The sequence below is a fragment of the Oryx dammah genome, unplaced genomic scaffold (genome assembly GCF_014754425.2).
Source record: "Oryx dammah isolate SB20612 unplaced genomic scaffold, SCBI_Odam_1.1 HiC_scaffold_4, whole genome shotgun sequence".
In the NCBI taxonomy this organism is placed as follows: Eukaryota; Metazoa; Chordata; class Mammalia; order Artiodactyla; family Bovidae; genus Oryx; species Oryx dammah.
Window position 1 is genome coordinate 67,954,567 of NW_024070188.1, and position 21,240 is coordinate 67,975,806.

The following is a 21,240-nucleotide window of genomic DNA, read 5'->3' on the forward strand; positions in this document are numbered from 1 at the left end:
CACCAGACTCCTCCATCCATGGGATTTTCCAGACAAGAGTACTGGGGTGGGGTGCCATCCCACAGATAGGGTGCTTAACCCACAGTCACTTATTTTCTCACAGGTCTGCAGGCTGAAAGCCTACGGTTTTGGCAGGTTCGGTTTCTCTTGAGGCCTCTCCCTGGCTTGCAGTTGGCCACCTTCTCACGGTGTCTTTAAATGGTCTTTGCTCTGTGTGCTTCCATCCATGTTCTTCCTCTTCTTTTGACTCCAGTCATATTGGATTAAGGTCCCACCCTGATGACTTCATTTAACCTTAAAATCTCCAAATCCCATCCTTCTCCAGGGGATCTTCCCAGCTCGAGGATCAAACTCATGTCCCATGCATTGCAGGTGGATTCTTTACCGCTGAGCCACCAGGGAAGCCCCATTAAGGCTTAAGAGTTTCAAAATGTGAATTTGGCATTAGACATGATTCAGTCCTTACCACCACCAATTTCTCACTACAACAAAGATCCCCACCTCTGATTCACATATGGAAATAAATTCAGTGTGAAGAGAAATAGCAAAGTGCATTGGAGAGTTAAAACAGTTATGTGGGTAACTTAGGAAATTCTTGGCCAATTTTACATTTGCTTTCTCTGTGTGCTATAATTACAGAAACCTGATATACATTCTAGTCTTAGATATAACTGCATCAGGAAGCACTCTACTGCAGATCAGGTCACATTAGTTAGTGCTAGAGCCCAGCCCCACTGGCAGGGCATCTGATGGATGGTTAGCTGAGGTAGGTCTACTTTAATGCCATTTTCCTTCAAAGCTGTCCAGTGAAGGGGCTGTCCGTGTCCCAGGAGTTTAACCTGAAATTTAAAACATACACATAAATGTCTCCATATGTGTCTCTGACTTCCTCACTGTATTGGGAAGAAGCAGTTGATACTTCTTAAAGAGCAATGGAGACAGGAGATTCATTGTTTTTACTTTAATTTAGTGGGCCACAAGCTGCTTTAATTTATGATCCAAATGCATGTATATATCTCTCTTGCTCCTTTCTTACTCTCGAAAGTGTGCAGGATTTGAGGAAGAATCGTATAGACTGAATAGTGTCAGAGTAGAGAAAACTACTCTTGAACCAATCTGCACAACTAAGGCCTGCCTGGCTCTGACACAGGACGTTCAGGGAAAGGCTCATCTTCCTTATCCAGCCACCCTCCCTCCCCAGATGGCCCAGTAACCTCCACTAATCAACAGTACATACGTGCGATCTATTATTACTGTAACTGTTCTATATCCTTAGTCTTACACAAAATGAATTTAAATAAGTAGTTTTCTATATATTTGTGGTTATTTTGAACCAGAAAACTTTGTTTACCATGTAGAATAATACAAAAACAAAACCCGTGGACTTTCAAATAACAGTATTAATGGTGGCCAAAGCTTCCCTGGTGGCTCAGCAGTAAAGAATGTGCCTGCAAAGCAGGAGAAGCTGGTTTGATCTCTGGGTTGGAAAGATCCCCTGGAGAAGGAAATGGCAACCCACTCCAGTATTTTGCCTGGAAAATCCCATGGACAGAGGAGCCTGGTGGGCTACAGTCTATGGGGTTGCAAAAGAGACGGACAGGACTGAGCAACTAAACAACAAAGAGAAGGTAGATAAAATAAAAAGGTAATGTTATGTCCAGGCCTCTAAGCTGCAGTTAAACAAAAGATTTGAGAAAAAAAAAAAAAAAAACATCAGATTTGAACTCTTTATCTCCTTTTCTGCCAGATCAACCACAAGTGTTAGAAATGAAACATGGAAAAATGGTTTAAGGAGAAGAATTTGGACAATTCACCTCCCATAAAATTTTTATTTTCTTAAAAATAAGTTATAAAATATATTAAAATGAACTCATTGCCAGAGCTGATGGCCACAACTGTTAGATTAAACTTTTGTTACTGTTGTTTAGTCTCTCAGTCCTGTCTAACTCTTTGCAACCTCATGGATTGTAGCCCACCAGGCTCCTCTGTCCATGAAATTTCCTAGGCAAAAATACTGGAGTGTGTTGCCATTTCCTCCTCCAAAGGATATTCCCGACCCAGGAGTCAAACCCTCAGTTAAACCCGCATCTCTTGCATGGCAGGCAGATTCTTTACTGCTGAGCCAGCAGGGAAGGTTAACCTTTAACCTCCAAATGTTTTAAGAACTTAAAATAGTGGCCATGACATCTTACATTTATCAGATGTGTTCTGGGGTGAGATGTCAGGGGAAGAATCTGATCTCCAGTCTTATGAAAAGAGTCATTTTTGGATGCACTCAGTGAACCTGAGCAACATAGCATGACTGGAGAAGATGTTTTAATTGATAAGCATGGAGATGATGTAACTGTTTTATAGGCTTGGTTTTCTGGGGAATGAAACAAAATTTTCAACAGTTTTTGCCAAACATTGCCATTGATAAAGCTCATTTTAAAATTACTGTCATGAGATGTAAATGGAACACATATAAGGCTCACCTTGAAGTTAAAAGTTAATGTCTTCCTCAGGGTGTTCTAGTCAGCAATTTAAAGGAATAATAAATTCAAAATTCCCTCTTACCTGTGTTGCCCCCAGAGTAGCTTTGGGCTGACCAAGAAAGAGCTGTCCTGATATGGGCCATTTGAGAAACATAGCATAGACCAACTTATCTTTAGGTTTGGATGTGTACCTGGTTAAGAAAAAAAAAATGCATAGTAATATTTCTCATTATTTATGGGTCAGGTTCAGAATTATCTTCCAGAAATACCTCCATTTAGTAAATATTTACCAATGTTTTCTTTAATCGAGGGAAGAAAAAATAGCCCGATGGTAGCAATAAAAAGCACCCAAAAGGATTCTGACCCCAACCCCAGTGTAGTGTGTGGGGTGGGGGAGAAGTTCCCGTATCACCAGGCAGTTCTCAGGCACCAGCTGGGCGTCCTACTGTTTGACTCCATTCTGACACCATCTACCCAGAGGCAGTGTCAGATTCTAAAGGGTCAGGGTTTATTCCTACCACCAGTCATGTGTCCAGATCGTCATGTGGGGTTCTGACCCACAGGCTATAGATTGGAGGTTCCTACAACCCCCTCCTTGAGTTCTGCTAATTTGCTAGAGGAGCTCTCAGAATTCTACTTCCTGGATGACAGGTCTATTATAAAAGGATGTATCTCAGGAACAGCTAGATGGAAACGATGCACAGGACAAGGCATGTGGAGGGGCAGGGGGCTTCCACACCCTCCCCAGGGGCCCTGCTCTCCCGGCACCACCACCAATCCAGAAGCTCTCTGAACCCCATTCTTTTGGTTTTTTATGGTGGCCTCATTAATCACTATTGATTAAATCACTGGCCATGATGACTGTTTTAATTTCTAGTCTCTCTAAAGAGCCATTTGGAAGCTGAAGTGAACTGAAATACAAGAGGAGGAAGTTAGACAGTGGGATGATTCAGACTGAGATCATGAAAGGAGTACAAATATTGGAAATGCGAGGTCTAAGGTACGACCAAAAGAAGGGGACAGGGTTCCTGGAAAGAAGGAAGTACAAGACCTGCATGCCTGCTAAGTCGCTTCAGTCGTGTCCAACTCTGTGCAACCCTATGGACTGTAGCTTGCCAGTCTCCTCTGTCCATGGGATGGTCCAAGCAAGAATACTGGAGTGGGTTGCCATGCCCTCCCCTAGGGGATCTTCCCAACCCAGGGATCAAACCTGCATCTCTTAAGTCTCCTGCATGGCAGGTGGATTCTTTACCACTAGCATCACTCGGGAAGCCCAAGAACTGAGGGGCCAGCAAATTAGAAGAGCTGTGAATATACACAATCAGAATTATATGAAGAGTAGTTCTAGCAACCCACTCCATTATTCTTGCTCGGACCATCCCATGGACAGAGGAGCCTGGTGGGCTAAGTCCATGGGGTTGCAAAGAGTCAGACGCAACTGAGCGACTAACTAAGTTCTGGGGACAGCAACAGTGAGCCAGGGCTTAAACTCAAAGGATTTCAAAGATGGCCCTGGGAGTCTAGACAGCCATCTAAAGATGCAGCAAGGAGGGGAAACACACGAACCTGTGGGGAGAGAGCTCCACTGATGAGGCAGGGAGAGTGGCCACCTGGGCTCAGTGCAGTGGAGCCAGGCAACAGCCTTATAGGGATTGCTAAGTAGTCTGACTTTTATCTTTACTTACTGAAAGAGAACTTCATGGAATAATGCTTAATAATTGTCAAGTCCCAGATCAGACACCCTCATAGTCAAATATAAACACAGAAGCAAATTCTAAAACCAAATTTAAAACTAGCTTCTGTAAAATGAAAGATTGGTTCTGAGTTCTCATTATGGCTTCTGCCAGATCCAATATTCTAAAATTCTACAGTTAGGTGCTTCTGTGTACACTGCCTTACTTTATTTTCTTCAGTGAATTGACAATTGAAGTCATAAGTTCAAAGAAGAGTATTTAGTCCAATCTTTTGGTATATGCTTGATCAGGCTGTACTCGCTTTGGTGGTAACACGGGTGAACTTTAGAGCTTCACTAATACTGTGCTGTGCTTAGTGGCTCAGTCATGTGACCCCATGGACTGCAGCCCGCCAGGCTCCTCTCTCCATGGGATTCTCCAGGCAAGAATACTGGAGTGGGTTGCCGAGCCCTCCTCCAGGGGATCTTCCCAACCCAGGGATCAAACTCAGGTCTTCTGAATTGCAGGGGAATTCTTTAGTCTGAGCCACCAGGGAGAACTACTCTTATTTGCGTATGTTAAGATCCTACATCAGAAACCACCATATGCTTTTTATAGGAGACACTAGTTAAAATTTAGCCAGTTGAGATAATTTTAAAGAAAGTTCAGGTTTAGATTTATTAGAATATATTTTTCCTGCCTTATGGCACTTCCTGCTAATTTGATGAGATGTAACACCTGCAAAAGTTAGAATTTACCTGACTAAACCAAAAGTCTCTTTTGGATTAACCACTCAGCACTTTTTTTTTTTTTTTTTTCATTTTTCTGAATGACCTACAATTTTTATAAGAAATTTTATTTCTCCCTAAAATTTATCCACTGTTAGAAGAAATCTAGCGATTATTTCAGCTCAACTTGATAAGTAATTAAGTGTTTAAAATATGCTGACTTTAAGTAAATAAAATATTCTGTATAGGTGGGCATTCGTCCAATTTCCTCTTTATTATACTATTCTCTTTATCTCTGAGAAATGTTAAATGCCTTTTTCTATCAAATAGTACTTACCATACATCTGGGGTGACAGTGTCATTCTGGGATCTCCAAGCATAGGTTTCATAGATGGCTTCTCCATTGACTTTTAGCCAGATTCCCATTTGCCTCAATCGCTCCTTAAAAATTGCAGAAATGGTGCCGTCTTGTGTGGGTCCAATATTCATCAACAGATTTCCTCCACATGAAACTGTTTGTACAAGTTGCTTAAAAATTAAGAATAAATATAGTTCTTAGAGGAAGAAAACAATTCCATCATTAATCACTATCTAAGAGAACACACATAGAAAAAAAAAAGAGTCATGTCCTGTATTTACAGGCCATTGAGTCATACAGTTTAGAAAACATAATTCTGACACGTGTACACTATTACGAATATTACTATAATGGTCACCAGACATTTTACTGTACCTTCACCAATTCTTCAATTGTGAGATAGTCAGAGATTTCAGCATTCCTCCTGTAGCCCCAGGAAAACTTGTCTATTGTCATGCAGTTTTCCCATTTATGTGGCAAAAGATGTCCTGGGTTATAACGATCACTACATGTATAGTAGCCACCATGATTACAAATGCTACCAGCTCCCCAACGGTCATTGGTGACCACTGTGTCCCGAACTGGGCTGAAATGAAAAGGATGATAAAAAAAAAATTTACACAAAAGCAATGTCACTGAAAAGAGTGACATTGAATGTGACTGAAATCCAATGTGACTGAAATCCACTCTTAGAAAATAACCATAGTCGAATATAATACAAACCCCATGATTTTGAAGTAAACTAGACCTGAGGAAGTTGTAGTCCTGGCCTGTTACTTGCTAAGCTCCTTGTCCTAGAGCAAATTACCTAACTCCTCTGAATAATCCATTTCTCCATCTGTTATTAGAACAGAACTTGGGCTTCCCTGGTAGTTTGGACAGTAAGGAATCCTCCTGCCACCTCAGGAGATACAGGTTCGATCCCTGGGTTGGGAAGATCCCCTGGAAGAGGGAAAGGCTACCCACTCCAGTATTCTTGCCTGGAGAATCCCACGGACAGAGGAGCCTGGCGGGCTACAGTCCATGGGGTCACAAGGAGTCAGACACGACTGAGCAACTGACACAATCTATGTAAGACACCTATGTATGCCCAGCACACACAGCACTTAAAAGAGTTTTACTATTATTTAAACGTTCTCCCCTGGTCTCTTCCTCTTATAACTGTGCCTAACATTGAAGATCTCAGCAAAGCTGACTGTTATGGATGGAATTCATTCACTGTGGCATAAAATATTCCCACAACAGTATTCATCATAGCAGGTGGTACCTCCTGCACTTCTCCATTTAGAGGGGATCGTTTTGGTTCACAAACTGAAACGGAGGACTCCCAGTATGTCCTTTTGGAAAGGAGTACCTAGAGAAACTGCGGTTATGCACCAAGACAGAGGATTTCTCTGTGCATCCTCTGTGGACCCAGAGAACACCAGCAGGGCTCTCCCTAACTTCACAGCACAATACCAAGTACTTTTGAGATACAGATATCAATTTGGTCCACATAGTGTGAGCCTTATAGAGGAGCTTAGTCAGAACTCCCTGTTCTAATGGGGCAGCCTGGAACATGCTAGAAAACAAAAGGAAAGTACAGGAAGAAGTGAAATGCTGACGATGAAGGAAAAGAGACAGACAAGGGTGACATCCAAGCAGCAAAGATTATCAAAGGTAAGAGGATGTGAAGAAGCAATTAGAGGAACTGAAAAGCACAGCATGAGAAACAGTGATGGATAAATAGCATTGGCCCAGAGAGGTGATGAAAACGGGGACCTACAAAATTAATCTTCAGAGTGCTTAATGCTGTAATTTTTTTTTTTTTTAGTCTCAATTCAAAATCAGACTGTTGAGCTATATTTGACTTCTGATTTGTAACTCTTAGGGCTTCCCAGGTAGCTCAGTGGTAAAGAATCCACTTGCCAGTGTGGCAACACGGGTTCGACTCCTGGATCAGGAAGATCCCCTGGAGAAGGAAATGGCAACCCACTCCAGTATTCTTGCTAACTAATTCTTGTTAAGAATATTCCAGTGTTCTTGTAACTCTTGATATTTTGAGTAAATATTGATATATCTAATATGCATTATTTATAATAATTTTCTCCCCATGTCACAAACAAGCCTGAAGGGGAATATTTCAAGAAGCAAGAACTAATGTTATATAGATATTAGGAATATCACGACAGCAGTCTAGTGGCACACACACCTCTCATTGTACAGCCAGGCTAGGAAGTCTAAGCTTTTCCAGTAGGTATCTGGGGCCCCTCCATCGCCATCTGACCACAGCACCTCCGGCTGATACTTGTTCACTAACTCGTAGAGCTCGGGCAGCATCTTAGACACTGGATATTGTCGTTTCTGGAACAAGCTGGATTCATCCTCACGGAAGAGTGGATGAAACCACTCAAAAAGAGAGTAGTAGAGCCCGAAGCGCAGGTCAGTCCTGTTCCTAACCGCAACTGCAAGTTCCTTGACGATGTCCCTCTTTGGCCCCATGTCTACTGCGTTCCAGTTCCACGAGTACTCTGAGCCCCACAAGGTGAAGCCTGAAACATATTAAAAGCCTCTGTAAGCATACCAACTCTGTTCTAGCAAATGTGCGCCTATACCAATACCAAGTTATAAAGGCAGTATACGTGACATATAAATCACTGTCCTACAAACATGTTTTATGACCATTTTTTTCCTTAGTATATATTTTGCTTTCATGCAAGAAACAGATGAGAATTTAAAAAAATTTTTTTTTTTCTTTATTTGGCTACACAGGGCCTTAGTCGCAGCATGCAGGAATCCTTAGTTGCAGCATGCAAACTCTTAGTTTTGGCATGTGGGCTGTAGTTCCCTGACCAGGGATCAAACCTGGTCCCCGTGCATTGGGAGCACTGAGTGTTAGCCACCAGGGAGGTTGCTAACAAATGAGAATTTAAACAAAGTAGAACCAAGATTTTTTAAAGTACTTCTCATGGTACCCCATTGTTGTTGTTGTTCAGTGGCTAAGTCGTGTCCAACTCTGTGACCCCCATGGACTACCAGACGAGAAGCTCCATTATCTCTCGAAGTCTGGTCAAATTTGTGTCCATTAAATCAGTGATGTTATCTAGCCATCTCATCCTCTGTCATCCCCTTCTCCTTTTGCTTTCAATCTTTTCCAGCGTCACAGTCTTTTCCAATGAGTCAGCTCTTCACATCAGGCGGTCAGAATACTGGAGCTTTAGCATCAGTCCTTCCAATGAATATTCAGGACTGATTTCCTTTAGGATTGATTGGTTTTATCTACTTGCAGTTCAAGGGACTCTCAAGAGTCTTCTCCAGCACAACAATTTGAAAGCATCAGTTCTTCAGTGCTCAGTCTTCTTTATGGTCCAACTCTCACATCCATACATGACTACTAGAAAAACTATAGCTTTTGGAGTGGGTTGCCAGTGATTTTGGAGAAAATAAGGCCTGGATAGTCTGACCTTTCTCCGGTATTCTCCCTCTTAAATGACAAGGTCCTGGAGGGACAATATCATGTCTGCAGTGTTCCCTGTTATATCCTCAGCCAATGGCTAGCACAAGGTCTAGCACAAAATCACAGTCGACATTAGCAGATCACAGCTGAGATGGGAACATCTTCCACATCCACCACTCTAAACAATGACGGTGACTATTTACAGGGAAGAACCGTAGATGCACTCCTGCGTGATTCCTGTCTTCCAAATCAAAGAGTATATTCCCTGAGCTTAGAATTATTTTATTATAGTATGATTCATAGAACACTGATAATCCATGTTCAGTAGTAAATCTCGACCCTCATTATTCATTTAACCCAGGCAGGGGTAAGGTTCTCTTCCCCAGTAGTTCTATACTTGAAATGTACCCACCGTCTGTAATCTCATCCTACTCTAAAATCGTAAGCTTGGATGTTGTGTTTTAAATTACCTAAAAGTGAATTATCTACCAACTAAATGGATAAGAAGAATACAATTACATAAGTACTTTGAAATAATTCATATTTTAAAAGGAATTTGCATTTAGATTGCTGGCTTGTCTATATAAAAACCATAGAAGCACTAGATAAATTGAATACTTAAGGAATAATATAAAAGCCTCAAAATCTTTAGTTAGGATCTAGGAACATGAATACATTGTTACTGTCCTACTAAAATCTAAAGCAACATACGTAAGGTGTTTGGTGTAACATTTTACTTTTATAAATCAGGACAAGTCTAAGGCAGAAAGTGAAGAAGAATTAAAGAGCCTCTTGATTAATGTGAAAGAGGACAGTGAAAAAACTGGCTTAAACCTCAACATTCAGAAAACTAATCATGGCAGCTGGTCCCATCACTTCATGGCAAATAGATGGGGAAACAGTGGAAACAGTGGCTGACTTTATTTCTCTGGGCTCCAAAATCACTGCAGATGGTGATTGCAGCCATGAAATTAAAAGATGGTTACTCCTTGGAAGGAAAGTTATGACCAACCTAGACAGCATATTAAAAAGGAGAGACATTACTTTGCCAACAAAGGTCCGTCTAGTTAAGGGTATGGTTTTTCCAGTGGTCACGTATGGATGCGAGAGTTGGACTATAAAGAAAGCTAAGTGCCAAAGAATTGATGCTTTTGAACTGTGGTGTTAGAGAAGACTCTTGAGAGTCCCTTGGACTACAAGGAGATCCAACCAGTCCATCTTAAAGGAGATCAGTCCTGAGTGTTCATTGGAAGGACTGATGTTGAAGCTGAAACTCCAATACTTTGGCCACCTGATGCAAAGAGCTGACTCATTTGAAAAGACCCTAATGCTGGGAAAGATTGAGGGCAGGAGGAGAAGGGTTCAACAGAGGATGACATGGTTAGATGGCATCACCAACTCGATGGATGGGTTTGGGTGAAGTCCGGGAGCTGGTGATGGACAGGGAGGCCTGGCGTGCTGCAATTCATGGGGTCGCAAAGAGTCGGACACGACTGAGCAACTGAATTGAATTGAACTGAAGATGGACACACTCTTTGGATTCGTTTTGAAGAAACTTTTAAAAGAGCTCACACTGGTTCTAAAGATGTTTGTAGTAAGCTTCAAAGCACTGTTGGTGATATTTAAAGTCTTATTCCATATGTCTCAACTTGGCAGGCCCTAAAACCACTTTGGATCTTTGGTTCAGTAGCACCACCAGAAGCTCACATGGTGGTCTTCCAGCCTAACTGGGCTCAGCAGGGTCTTCTATAGGCATGAAAACCTCCAACAATATGGTTCTAGAAAGTGTATAAATGTGGGCTACATCATTTGTCCTCACAGCGTGATTAACGGTTGTTTTGCTGTGTTTTTAAATAAGCTAAGTAATACTTTCTACCATATAGCCTGGAGAAGTTCTAGGCATCAGAAAATCAACATGTCCTCAGTATCTATCTCAGCCTGAGAAACACCTGCAGGAAAAAAATCATTAAGCCACTGGACTGTGGCCAAAAGGAAAAATATCCTGATTCCTTATTTTGGGTTTTCATTCTTCCCTCGTAATCTCCCACGCACCGTGGCAGAAAATGAGACAAAATTTTTTATTCCAATGCAAACAAATCATCTAGTTATTTATTTATCTTTGATTGCACTGGGTCTTTGTTGCTATGTATGGGCCTTTCTCTAGTTGCGGCTGGTAGGGGCTGCTCTAGTCGTGGTGTGCGGGCTTCTCATGGAGCTAACTTTTGTTGTAGAGCTTGGGCCCTAGGGTACATGGGCTTCAGGAGTTGCAGCTAGAGGGCTCTAAATTCTGGCTTAGTTGCCCTAAGGCCTGTGGGACCTTCCCCGACCAAGGATTGAACCTGCATCCCCTGCACTGGCAGACAGATTCTTGACCACTGAACCACTGGAGAGGTCCAGATTATCTAATTATTAACATGCTGTTGGAAGAATAATAACGTGCTGATGTTTTCTTGATCTTGTAGATATGGGAATGGTAATGGGTAGATTCTATCCTATTCATGTAAGATCACTTTAATAGTTCATTTTATGTGTCAACTTGCCTGGGCCACAGGGTGCCCAGATATTTGATTAAACATCATTCAGGATATGTTCCTGAAGGTATTTCTACCGGAAATTAACATATGAATAGTTAGACTGAGTAAAGCAGATTGCCCACCTGAAGTGGTGGGCCTCATCCAATCCATTGAAGGCCTAAATAGAATAAAAGGCTGATTAAGAAAGAATTCTTCAGACTTTCCTGGGGGTACAGTGGTTAAGACTCCCCACTTCCACTGCAGGGGGCATGGGTTCAATCCCTGGTCAGGGAACTAAGATCCTGTATGCCGTGCATTGTAGCCAAAAAGAAAAAGCAGCAAAGTTTAAGGAGTGGTGTTTTTTGTTTTTTACTTAAAAAAAAGAAAAAGAAAAAATGTTTTCTATGTCTTTGAGCTGAGACATTAGTCTTTAACTTAGATTTGGACAGGTACTTATATTATCCACTCTCCTGTTCCTCATGCCTTTGGGCTTAGACTGGAACTATATAACTGGCTGTCTTGGGTCTGGACTTCTCAGCCTCCATAGTTGCATGAGCCAGTTTCTTATGATAAATCTATACATATTATACTTCCTGTTAGCTCTATTTCTCTGGAGAACCCTAATTCAACCACTCTGTTTCTTTTTAGATATTCTTCCACCATCTCTAATATTTCTGGGCATCATTGCAGCCTTGCAATCCTGTTCCTTTCAGGTGGCCCGTGTCATTTTCATCAATAGCAAACTTTCCTCAACTGGGTCATATAAGAGTTGGCCAAAGCACCACCTTGTATGTTGGTCATAATGTAAGATAATAGCAAATAATCCCCAGGGTACCTTCCCAGAATGCATTACAGAGGTGAGAAGAAAGTGGAAAGAATGCAGTTCAGTTGTAAACTTTGACCTGCAAACCACATCCCCCTTCAAAGGGCTTTAATAAAATCTTGCGTTACTTGGAAATTGTTAAATATGCACATAATAAAATGTGATCAGTTTCCATTTTTTTCTATATGTGGAGGGTATGATCTTTCTGCATACTTAATGCTCCTTTTTTTTCTTTTTCTTAATGCTTCTTAATTGGGTGAAATGTAATCTCTTAAATTACAAGCAAATGTCAGTAGCCACTTAGGACTGCTCCTAAGAGAAAACTCTGTTTTTATGCGGATGACCTTGCTTTAGTTTCTTCTTCCAAAAGAACTACTTTACATTTATAACCACTGTCAGTGTTTACAGATGTTGTTCTTACTTACCTTCATGATGTTTGGAAGTTAAGACAATGTATTTGGCACCAGAAGCCTGTAAAATATCTGCCCACTGGTTCGCATCAAAAAATTTTGCTGTAAATAGTGGTCCAAAATCTTCATATGTGAAATCAGGAGGGTAATTATTTTTCATAAAGTCCACATAAGCTGGTATCTTTTCCTCTTGCCAGTACCACCTAAGGGGATGAAGGAAACAGCATATAAGTAGCATACACATAAACACTTGAAATATAGGTATCCCTCGGTATTCATAGAGAATGAGTCCCATGTTTCTCAGCAGATACCAAAATCTGTGAGTACTCAAGTCCCTTACATAAAATGGCATACTACAGCCTGCCCTCCATATCTGCAGTTTGGGCATCTGCAGATTCAAGCAAACATAGATGAAAATTTCTGTCTGAGGTTGGTTAAATCCAGAGATGCAAATCCCTTGAATATAGAGGGCCAATTATGTATTTATTGAAAAAAATACACATAAAAGAAAACCAAACTTGTGCTATTCCGGGGTCAACCATAACTCCCTTTACTAAAATTCTCCCTTATTCAGATGTTACTAAGATTCTCTTCCTAACTTGCCCATTTAGTCTGACTTCACTTAAGGAAAGCTTACATGAACTTCCATAGTCTTCCATCTATCCCTCTGTGAACTCTACTCAGCTTATCAACCAGAACAGTCTAAACAAACAAGTCACCCATTTGCTCTTAATTCTTCACTTTTAGATTGCAACATGGAGTATACATAATTAGTCCTTTGTAACACAAATGATGAAGTCTTCAAAAGAAGACAAAGTGCATAAAATATAACATAAATGTATTATATTCACTAGCAGGGAACAAGTGGGGGAGGAAATGACAGTAAAATTAAGAAAATGCTGTTATTTTAATATACTGACTCAGCCTTCAAGGATTACTGGTTATGTGCAGTTATTCTGAGCAGTGGGGCCTCAACTGCCTAAGCAGAGCTTCGGAAGGAAAACAACATTGCAAACACAACTTTAAAAAAGAAAACTATTTATTTGTTTATTTTGCTGCCCAGATGTTAGTCACAGCCTGCAGGATCTTTAGATGTGGGATGTGAACTCTTAGTTGCAGCTTATAGGATCTAGTTCCCTGACCAGCGATGGAACCCGGGCCCCCTGCACCGGGAGTGCAGAGTCTTCACCATTGGACCACCAGGGAAATCCTCAAAGCATAAGTTTTAGATAAACATTTTATAAAAACATGGCAGTAAGCCCATGGTCATGAAATAGATGCAAGTCCCCGCTTTGACCCATCTTTTATTCTTCCTTTCACTACTTTCATAAGAGTGTTTTTACTGGATGCTGCTGCTGCTGCTAAGTTGCTTCAGTCGTGTCCAACCTGTGCAACCCCATAGATGGAAGCCCACCAGGCTCCCCCGTCCCTGGGATTCTCCAGGCAAGAACGCTGGAGTGGGTTGCCACCGCTTTCTCCAATGCGTGAAAGTGAAAAGTGAAAGGGAAGTCACTAAGTCATGTCTGACTCCTAGTGACCCCATGGACTGCAGCCCACCAGGCTCCTCCATCCATGGGACTCTCCAGGCAAGAGTACTGGAGTGGGGTGCCACTGCCTTCTCCATTTACTGGATGAACAAATTCATAATCAGCACTAGATCTCCAAAGATGACCAGGAGGTTCTTTCTGCTGAGAAGGCTTTGCTGAAGGACATACTGTGTCACAGGCACTCTTCTTTACCTGCCCAAGAGTCAGATACATACTTTCTCAGCTTCCATCACAGCTACCACATGGACACCTGATCCATGCTGGCCAATGGAACTGGAGGGGAAGCCAACTTGGGAGATTCTGGGAATGGTCTCCTCTCCAGTAGAAAGAGATACAATCTGCCGTTGGACAGGGCTGTGTGACGTGATGCCTGGCCACCATCATGTCACCATGACAGGACAAGTCAACAGGCTGAGGATGACAAAGAGCCCAGGACTCTGATTTTATCACTGAGCCAAGTACTTCTAAATTTCTTATATGTATAGTAATAAGTTCCTATTATTATACCTTTTATTTGAGTTTTCTGTACCTTCAAGTGAAAGTATCCTAATTGATCCCTGATGCATTTTTATCTTTTAAATGGAACTGCAAAAGAGAAACTGGGAGAGTCAGAAAGTTAAAAGATAAGATATTTCTATTTTTTTCCTAGCACATCTAATTTGAACCTGCATTCTCTATTATAGTCTAGAGTCACTTCTCAAATTTCATAGTAATAGAGATGAGAAGAAGCACTTACAGTAAACAGCCCACCATTTATATTTGTTTTTGAGCTGCCATTAAGGATAGTCAAATATACTCATCTCTGCTGTTGACTGCCCCAGGTCAAATCAAGTGAGATCAGAGATTTAGAGGAGATAAAAAGGGAAACTATAGATAATTAAGAATCTTCTACAGGGTTATTGCACTTCCAGACCATCAAAAATAGACTCTGTTTTGTATGACAATCATCTTTATTGTTCCAGGTCAAAACAAACAACTTTGTGTTCATTTGTAGAAAACAAGAAGTTAACCATTACAAAGAATAAGATGACTCAAAACTAATTGTTTTGTGCAGAGCACTAGTTTCAACTAACAAACATCAAATCCTCTCCTAGCATCAAATGTATATTTACCTAATCTTCCCAGTTGAACAAAGGTGCTAGTGGTTAACAGAATCTGCTTGCCAATGCAGGAGGCATAAGAGACGCGGGTTCAATCCCTGGGTTGGGAAGATCCCCTAGGGGAGGGCATGGCAACCCACTCTAGTATTCTTGCCTGGAGAATCCCATGAAAACAGAGGAGCCTGGTGGGCTACAGTCCATGGGGTCACAAAGAGTCAGACATGACGGAGCAACTGAGCATACACAATATAAGATGAAGAAATCTGTTAATTTATGTACCTTGCTGTCAGGGGATGCTCAACAGTAGGATTCCTGTGTGCTGTTTCCTGTCTCTCATGAGCCCTCTGTTCCTTATCAGTTCCTGGTAACAGGAATGAGCGGAGCGGCATGCTGCTCCCAGGACTGAGGTCATGAGATGGAACGCATGCGTAGGGTTTCCTTCATTAGCTTTTCCATATGGTAAAAGTGATGATTTATGATGCTCTTTCTTTGATATGGATTGTCTTCTGGTTTTATGACCTCTATTACTCCTTGTTTCCTTGGTAACTTGTAAAGTCTGGTCTTTTGATCTTTATCTGAAGAAGCTACCTTGTAAAACAGTATATATACTCACACAGAGTTCAATAAAGCACCCTTGTTCTACCGGAGACTTGGGTCCCCGTGTCCTTCTCTTTCTCTCTCTCTGTCTCTTTCCCTTATCTCTCTTTCTGGATGATTCTCTGGAGCATGGCAGCCTGCCGAGCTCACTTTCCTGCCCGGACTTTCAAGACCTCTTTGAGAGGATGCCCTGTGCCTACGTGAGTGGTACAAGCCCTGTCCTAGGGCTTTATTGGTTCTCTGCGTAACCCAGGGAGCATTAGCCTCTTTCCTTCTTTCACTTTCTTATCATCGACTCCAGACCACCAGGTTCTGGTCCATTAAAGGACCACAACACCTTGCTAACTGAAACATTTCAAAAGCAAATTCAAAATGCCTCACAGCACAAAACTTGCAAAGAAAGATTTATAATATCCTGAAGCAAATATATTTGGTAATACAGGTAATGGAAAGAAAGAGTCCCATATTTTACAAGTTGATTTCAAAAGAGTATATGAATAATACTCCATAGCTTATGCATTTCTTTTACATCAATTGGCCTAAGTGAATAAGAAAAGTTACTGGTTGCAGAAAGTCAATGTCTTTACAGAAAGTGGTACAGTGTTTACAGTATAAATGTTTATAGTGTAATACAATATATAATTTATACTCTGTATTGTATCAGCCAACTAAAAATTGTCACTTGCCATCTGATTCTATAAGAATGAAGTCCTTAGCCACTGTAGTTGCTGACTTTCAACACACCCTGAAAGGACAGGGTGGAGATTAGGAAAAACTTCCAGAACAGCCTTTCAGATAGTCAGATATTTTCAGAAGATTTTATGAGCCCAATTTCTTGCATGTTTCTCATAGCTAGAAAAGCACTAAAATCATTAAGGGAGACATCCATTCCTGGTGATGAGCAGTGACCTTCTTGTGACTAGCAGTAACCTGTCAAAATGTGTGCTCATTGCATATATCCCCTTTCACCAAAAAATGACATATATACTGACCTCCGGCTTTCCTGGTAGCTCAGTGGTAAGGAAACTTCCTGCAATGCAGGATATGTGGGTTTGATCCCTGGGTCAGGAAGATCCCCTAGAGAAGGAAATGGCAACCCATTCTAGTATTCTTGCCTGGAAAATCCCATGGATAGAGGATCTGGGATCACAAATGTAGGCTACATTCCAAGGGATCGCAAAGAGTAGGACACAACTTAGCAACTCAACAACAACACACTGACCTCCACCCTTAGCTCTTCAGAGCAGTTCCACAGAGCTCTCTAAGAGGCAGTCTCCTAGGTTACAGTCCTCATTTTGCCCCAAAGTGAAAGTGAAAGTATTTTGCCCAAAATAAAACTTAATTCACAACTCTCACACTGGGTGTTTTTTTTTTATAGTTGTCATATGGAATATATATTGTATGAATTAAATTTGTTGTACATTATGTATACAGTATAATGTAGGTTTAAATATTCATTGTTTATTTTCTTATCTTACTTAGGGACATATTATTTATGTGTACATATGTGTATTATGCATACATATATATGTAGTAACATTTCTATCTTGAAGAACTTAACATACCTGAAGTATTTAATCAAGAAAGATGTGAGACACTTAAAGCTGTAAAGGTATGACTCTCAAGGTAAAATCTAAAGAGCAATTTTTTTGTACACCACTTTTCACATGTCGTTGCTATTGTTTAATTGCTAAGTTGTGTCCAAATCTTTCTGAGACCCCATGAACTGTAGCACGCCAAGCTCCTCTGTCCATGGGATTTTCCAGGCAAGAATACTGGAGTGGGTTGCCATTTCCTTCTCCAGGGGATCTTTCTGACCCAGGGATCAAGCCAGTGTCTCCTGCATTGGCAGGGGGATTCTTTACCACTGAGCCACCAGGCAAGCCCACTTTTCACATTTTGTTCAGTCGCTAAGTGGTGTCCAGCTTTTTCCAACCCCATGGACTGCGGCATGCCAGACTCCTCTGACCTCCACTATCTCCAAGTTTGTTCAAATCCATGTCCATTGAGTCAGTGATGGTATCTAACAATCTCATCCTTTGCCGCCCCCTTTTCCTTTTGCCTTCACTCTTTCCCAGCATCAGGGTCTTTTCCAGTGAGTCAGCTCTTCACATCAGGTGGCCAAAATATTGGAGCTTCAGCCACAGTCCTTCCAATGCATATTCGGGACTGATTTCCTTTAGGACTGACTGGTTGGATCTCTTGCATCCAGTTCAGTTCAGTCACTCAGTCGTGTCCGACTTTTTGCGACCCCATGAATTGCAGCACGCCAGACCTCCCTGTCCATCACCAACTCCCAGAGTTCACTCAGACTCATGTCCATCGAGTCAGTGATGCCATCCAGCAATCTTATCCTCTGTCGTCCCCTTCTCCTCCTGCCCCCAATCCCTCCCAGCATCAGGGTCTTTTCCAATGAGTCAATTCTTCTCATGAGGTGGCCAAAGTACTGGAGTTTCAGCTTTAGCATCATTCCTTCCAAAGAAATCCCAGGGCTGATCTCCTTCAGAATGGACTGGTTGGATCTCCTTGCAGTCCAAGGGACTCTCAAGAGTCTTCTCCAACACCACAGTTGAAAAGCATCAATTCTTCAGCACTCAGGTTTCTTTATGGTCCAACTCTCACACCCATATATAACTACTGGGAAAACCATAGTTTTGACTAGATGGACCTTTGTTGGTAAACTGATATCTCTTGCTTTTTAATATGCTGTCTAGGTTTATCATAGCTTTCCTTCCAAGGAGCAAGCATCTTTTAATTTCAAGGCAGCAGTCACTGTCCACAGTGATTTTGGAGCCCAAGAAAATAAAATCTGTCACTGTTTCCATTTCCCCGCATCTATTTGCCATAATGGGACCAGATGCTATGATCTCAGTTTTTTTAATGTTGAATTTCAACACCTTTTTCACTCTCCTCTTTCACCCTCATCAAGAGGCACTTTAGTTCCTTTTCATTTTCGGCCATTAGAGTGGTATCATCTGCGTATCTGAGGTTGATATTTCTCCCAGCAGTCTTAATTCCAGCTTGTGATTCATCCAGTCCAGCATTTCTCATGAAGTACTCTGCATATAAGTTAAAAAGCAGGGTGACAACATACAACCTTGTCATACTCCTTTCCCAGTTTAAACCAGTCCATTGTTCCATGTCCGGTTCTAACTGTTGCTTCTTGATCTGCATACAGATTTCTCAGGAAGCAGGCAAGGCAGTCTGGTATTCCCATCTCTTTAAGAATTTTCCAGTTTGCTGTGATGCACCCAGTCAAAAGCTTTAGCGTAGTCAGTGCAGCAGAAGTATATGTTTTTCTGGAATTTCCTTGCTTTCTCTGAGATCCAATGGATGTTGGCAATTTGATGTCTGGTTCCTCTGCCTTTTCTAAATCCAACCTGTACATCTGCAAGTTCTTGGTTCATGTACTGCTGAAATCTAGCTCGAAGGATTTTGAGCATAATCTTGCTAGCATGTAAAATGAGCACAGTTGTGAGGTAGTTTGAGCATTCCTTGGCATTGCCCTTCTTTGGGATTGGAATGAAAACTGACATTTTCCAGTCCTGTGGCCACTGCTGAGTTTTTCAATTTTGCTGATTTATTGAGTGCAGCACTTTAACAGCACTGTCTTTTACAGGATTAGCTCATCTGGAATTCCACCACCTCCACTAGCTTTGTTCATAACTTTTCACATAGCGATCTGTTAATAATTGGAGTTTCTTAAGGTTAATATTCTAGAATCTTTTTAAAAAATTTTTCCTTGGGCTTCATGTGGTAACATTTTAAGGTTAAAGAGCCAGTGAATGCCCAAGTGAACAGAAGTCTCACATACCCATGAATTTATGCTTAAACCCTCTTCGTGACAGAACAATTGACAATTGACAAGTAGCAGCAGAACAGCAATGGAGCAAGTCTGCAGTTCGAAGGACAAGGACGGTTTAGGCCCAGAGCTTCCTCCTACGACCCCCACACAAGCCCATTACTTTTCTGCTATTTTATTCTGTCGATGGCTGCAAAGTGATAAGAACAACTGAGAAGTACAACTACCAAGAAGCTGAGAAGCCACAGCCACATCAAGGGTCTGACTCTTGCAGTCACACGGAAGAAAAATTCAGCTTTCACCCAGCACCAACCACTTACCCAGTAAATCATAAACGTAACACCCGGAAATGCAAAGCGCGGCTCAAACAGCAGGAGGTGAAACTAAGAGACCAAACAAACCCGCAAAGGCTGGAGGTCTGGGTCCTGGCTGCAGGCCAGTGGGGTGCAAAGCGGGATTAGAGGAGACGGAGGGAGGCGCGCTCACCAGAACCATTCGCTCCCGAAACTGGGCACGGAGAACACGCCCCAGTGGATAAAGATGCCGAACTTGGCCTTGTCGAACCAGGCGGGCAGCTGGCGGGCGTCCAGGGACTCCCAGGTCGGGTCGAAGGGCGCAGGGCCGCCTGCGGAACCCGGCGGCGGCAGCGGAAGCAGCAAGATCAGCAGCGGGAGCGCCGGCCCGGACAGCTTCGGGGATCGCATAGCCTCGCAGCCCCCAGTCCTGGACGCTCTCCCGCGGCCTCCGAAAGCTCGTCCTTCCGCGTCCCCGGCTAAGTAAGAGCCGCCACGGTCACCTGACCAAGCTGCCTTAGGAAAAAGGCACCCTCCCTGCTGGTATGGGAGTGGCCGCGGTTCAGGCCCTGGAACAGAATGACCCCAGGAGGCCTGCAGCGCTCTCTTGCATAACTAAAGAGGCCAGTATTACCCCAAAGCCTGCTCTCAGCCTCCTAGATTGTCCTCTCGAGGGAGAAGAAACTAGTCTGGTTCAGGGACCCCGTGGGAGGGCCTCTCCCCTCAAGCTGCAGGACGCTTCCAAAAACCGCCCAGAGAAGGCATGCTACTGAGCAGCCTGGGTGGAATCATGGACCTGGAGCCCAATGCGGACACCGCAGGCGGACCATCCAGCGGGTGGCACGGAAAAACCCAGATCATTCTCAGCCGCTCCCACCCGGCCACCCCGCTCCCACCCACCAAGGTCTAGGGTGTGTTTGGAACTGTGGTTGTCAGCCTTGGAGTCTGTATCAGGTGAAATTCCACAAGTTTCCAGTTCAGGTTGGAGCTCCAGAATTTGCATTCTAACCAAGTTCTACATGATGCTCGGTTTTCTGGTCTGAACACCAAACTTGGAGAACCACTGCAATTGAAAACAGTGACCTAAGACAGGTGAAACCGGTGAAATGAATGCTTGAGAAATCTGAAGTCAGAAACTTGGAATGATTAACCAAGGTTGAAAGCGCAATTCAGATGGGCTTCAATCCCAGACAAAGCTCTGTCGACTAAAAAAGACACACAACTCGAGAGTTGCGAGTTAAGCTTTGTTGTTGTTCCAGTCGTTCAGTTCAGTTCAGTTCAGTTGCTCAGTTGTGGCCGACTTTTTGCGACCCCATGGACCACAGCATGCCAGGCCTCCCTGTCCATCACCAACTCCCAGAGTCTACTCAAACTCATCTTCATTGAGCCTGTAATGCCATCCAACCATCTCATCCTCTGTCGTCCCCTTCTCCCCTACCCTCAATCTTTCCCAGCATCAATGTCTTTTCGAATGAGTCAGCTCTTC

The 21,240-nt window shown here is 42.5% G+C and overlaps 1 protein-coding gene across 1 annotated transcript; it reads right to left on the reverse strand.

Annotated features, from left to right (window-relative positions):
• Positions 1 to 554: 554 nt before the first annotated feature.
• On the reverse strand, positions 555 to 20,276 carry FUCA2 (alpha-L-fucosidase 2). The gene is made up of 7 exons (XM_040238606.1): positions 19,948 to 20,276; positions 12,431 to 12,618; positions 7,425 to 7,764; positions 5,609 to 5,819; positions 5,213 to 5,403; positions 2,557 to 2,665; positions 555 to 839 (listed from the first exon to the last, which is right to left on the reverse strand). The coding sequence occupies exons 1-7, from the start codon at positions 20,163 to 20,165 to the stop codon at positions 699 to 701; spliced, it is 1,398 nt and encodes a 465-aa protein (XP_040094540.1). The 5' UTR covers positions 20,166 to 20,276; the 3' UTR covers positions 555 to 698.
• Positions 20,277 to 21,240: the final 964 nt, after the last annotated feature.

Coding starts and splice junctions, on each gene's coding strand:
- FUCA2 (XM_040238606.1), bottom strand. CDS start 20,165: ATGCGATCCCCGAAGCTGTCCGGGCCGGCGCTCCCGCTGCTGATCTTG. Junction 5,404..5,608: donor CAATTGAAGAATTGGTGAAG/GTACAGTAAAAT, acceptor TTAATTTTTAAG/CAACTTGTACAAACAGTTTC. Junction 2,666..5,212: donor ACTGTCACCCCAGATGTATG/GTAAGTACTATT, acceptor TTTCTTAACCAG/GTACACATCCAAACCTAAAG.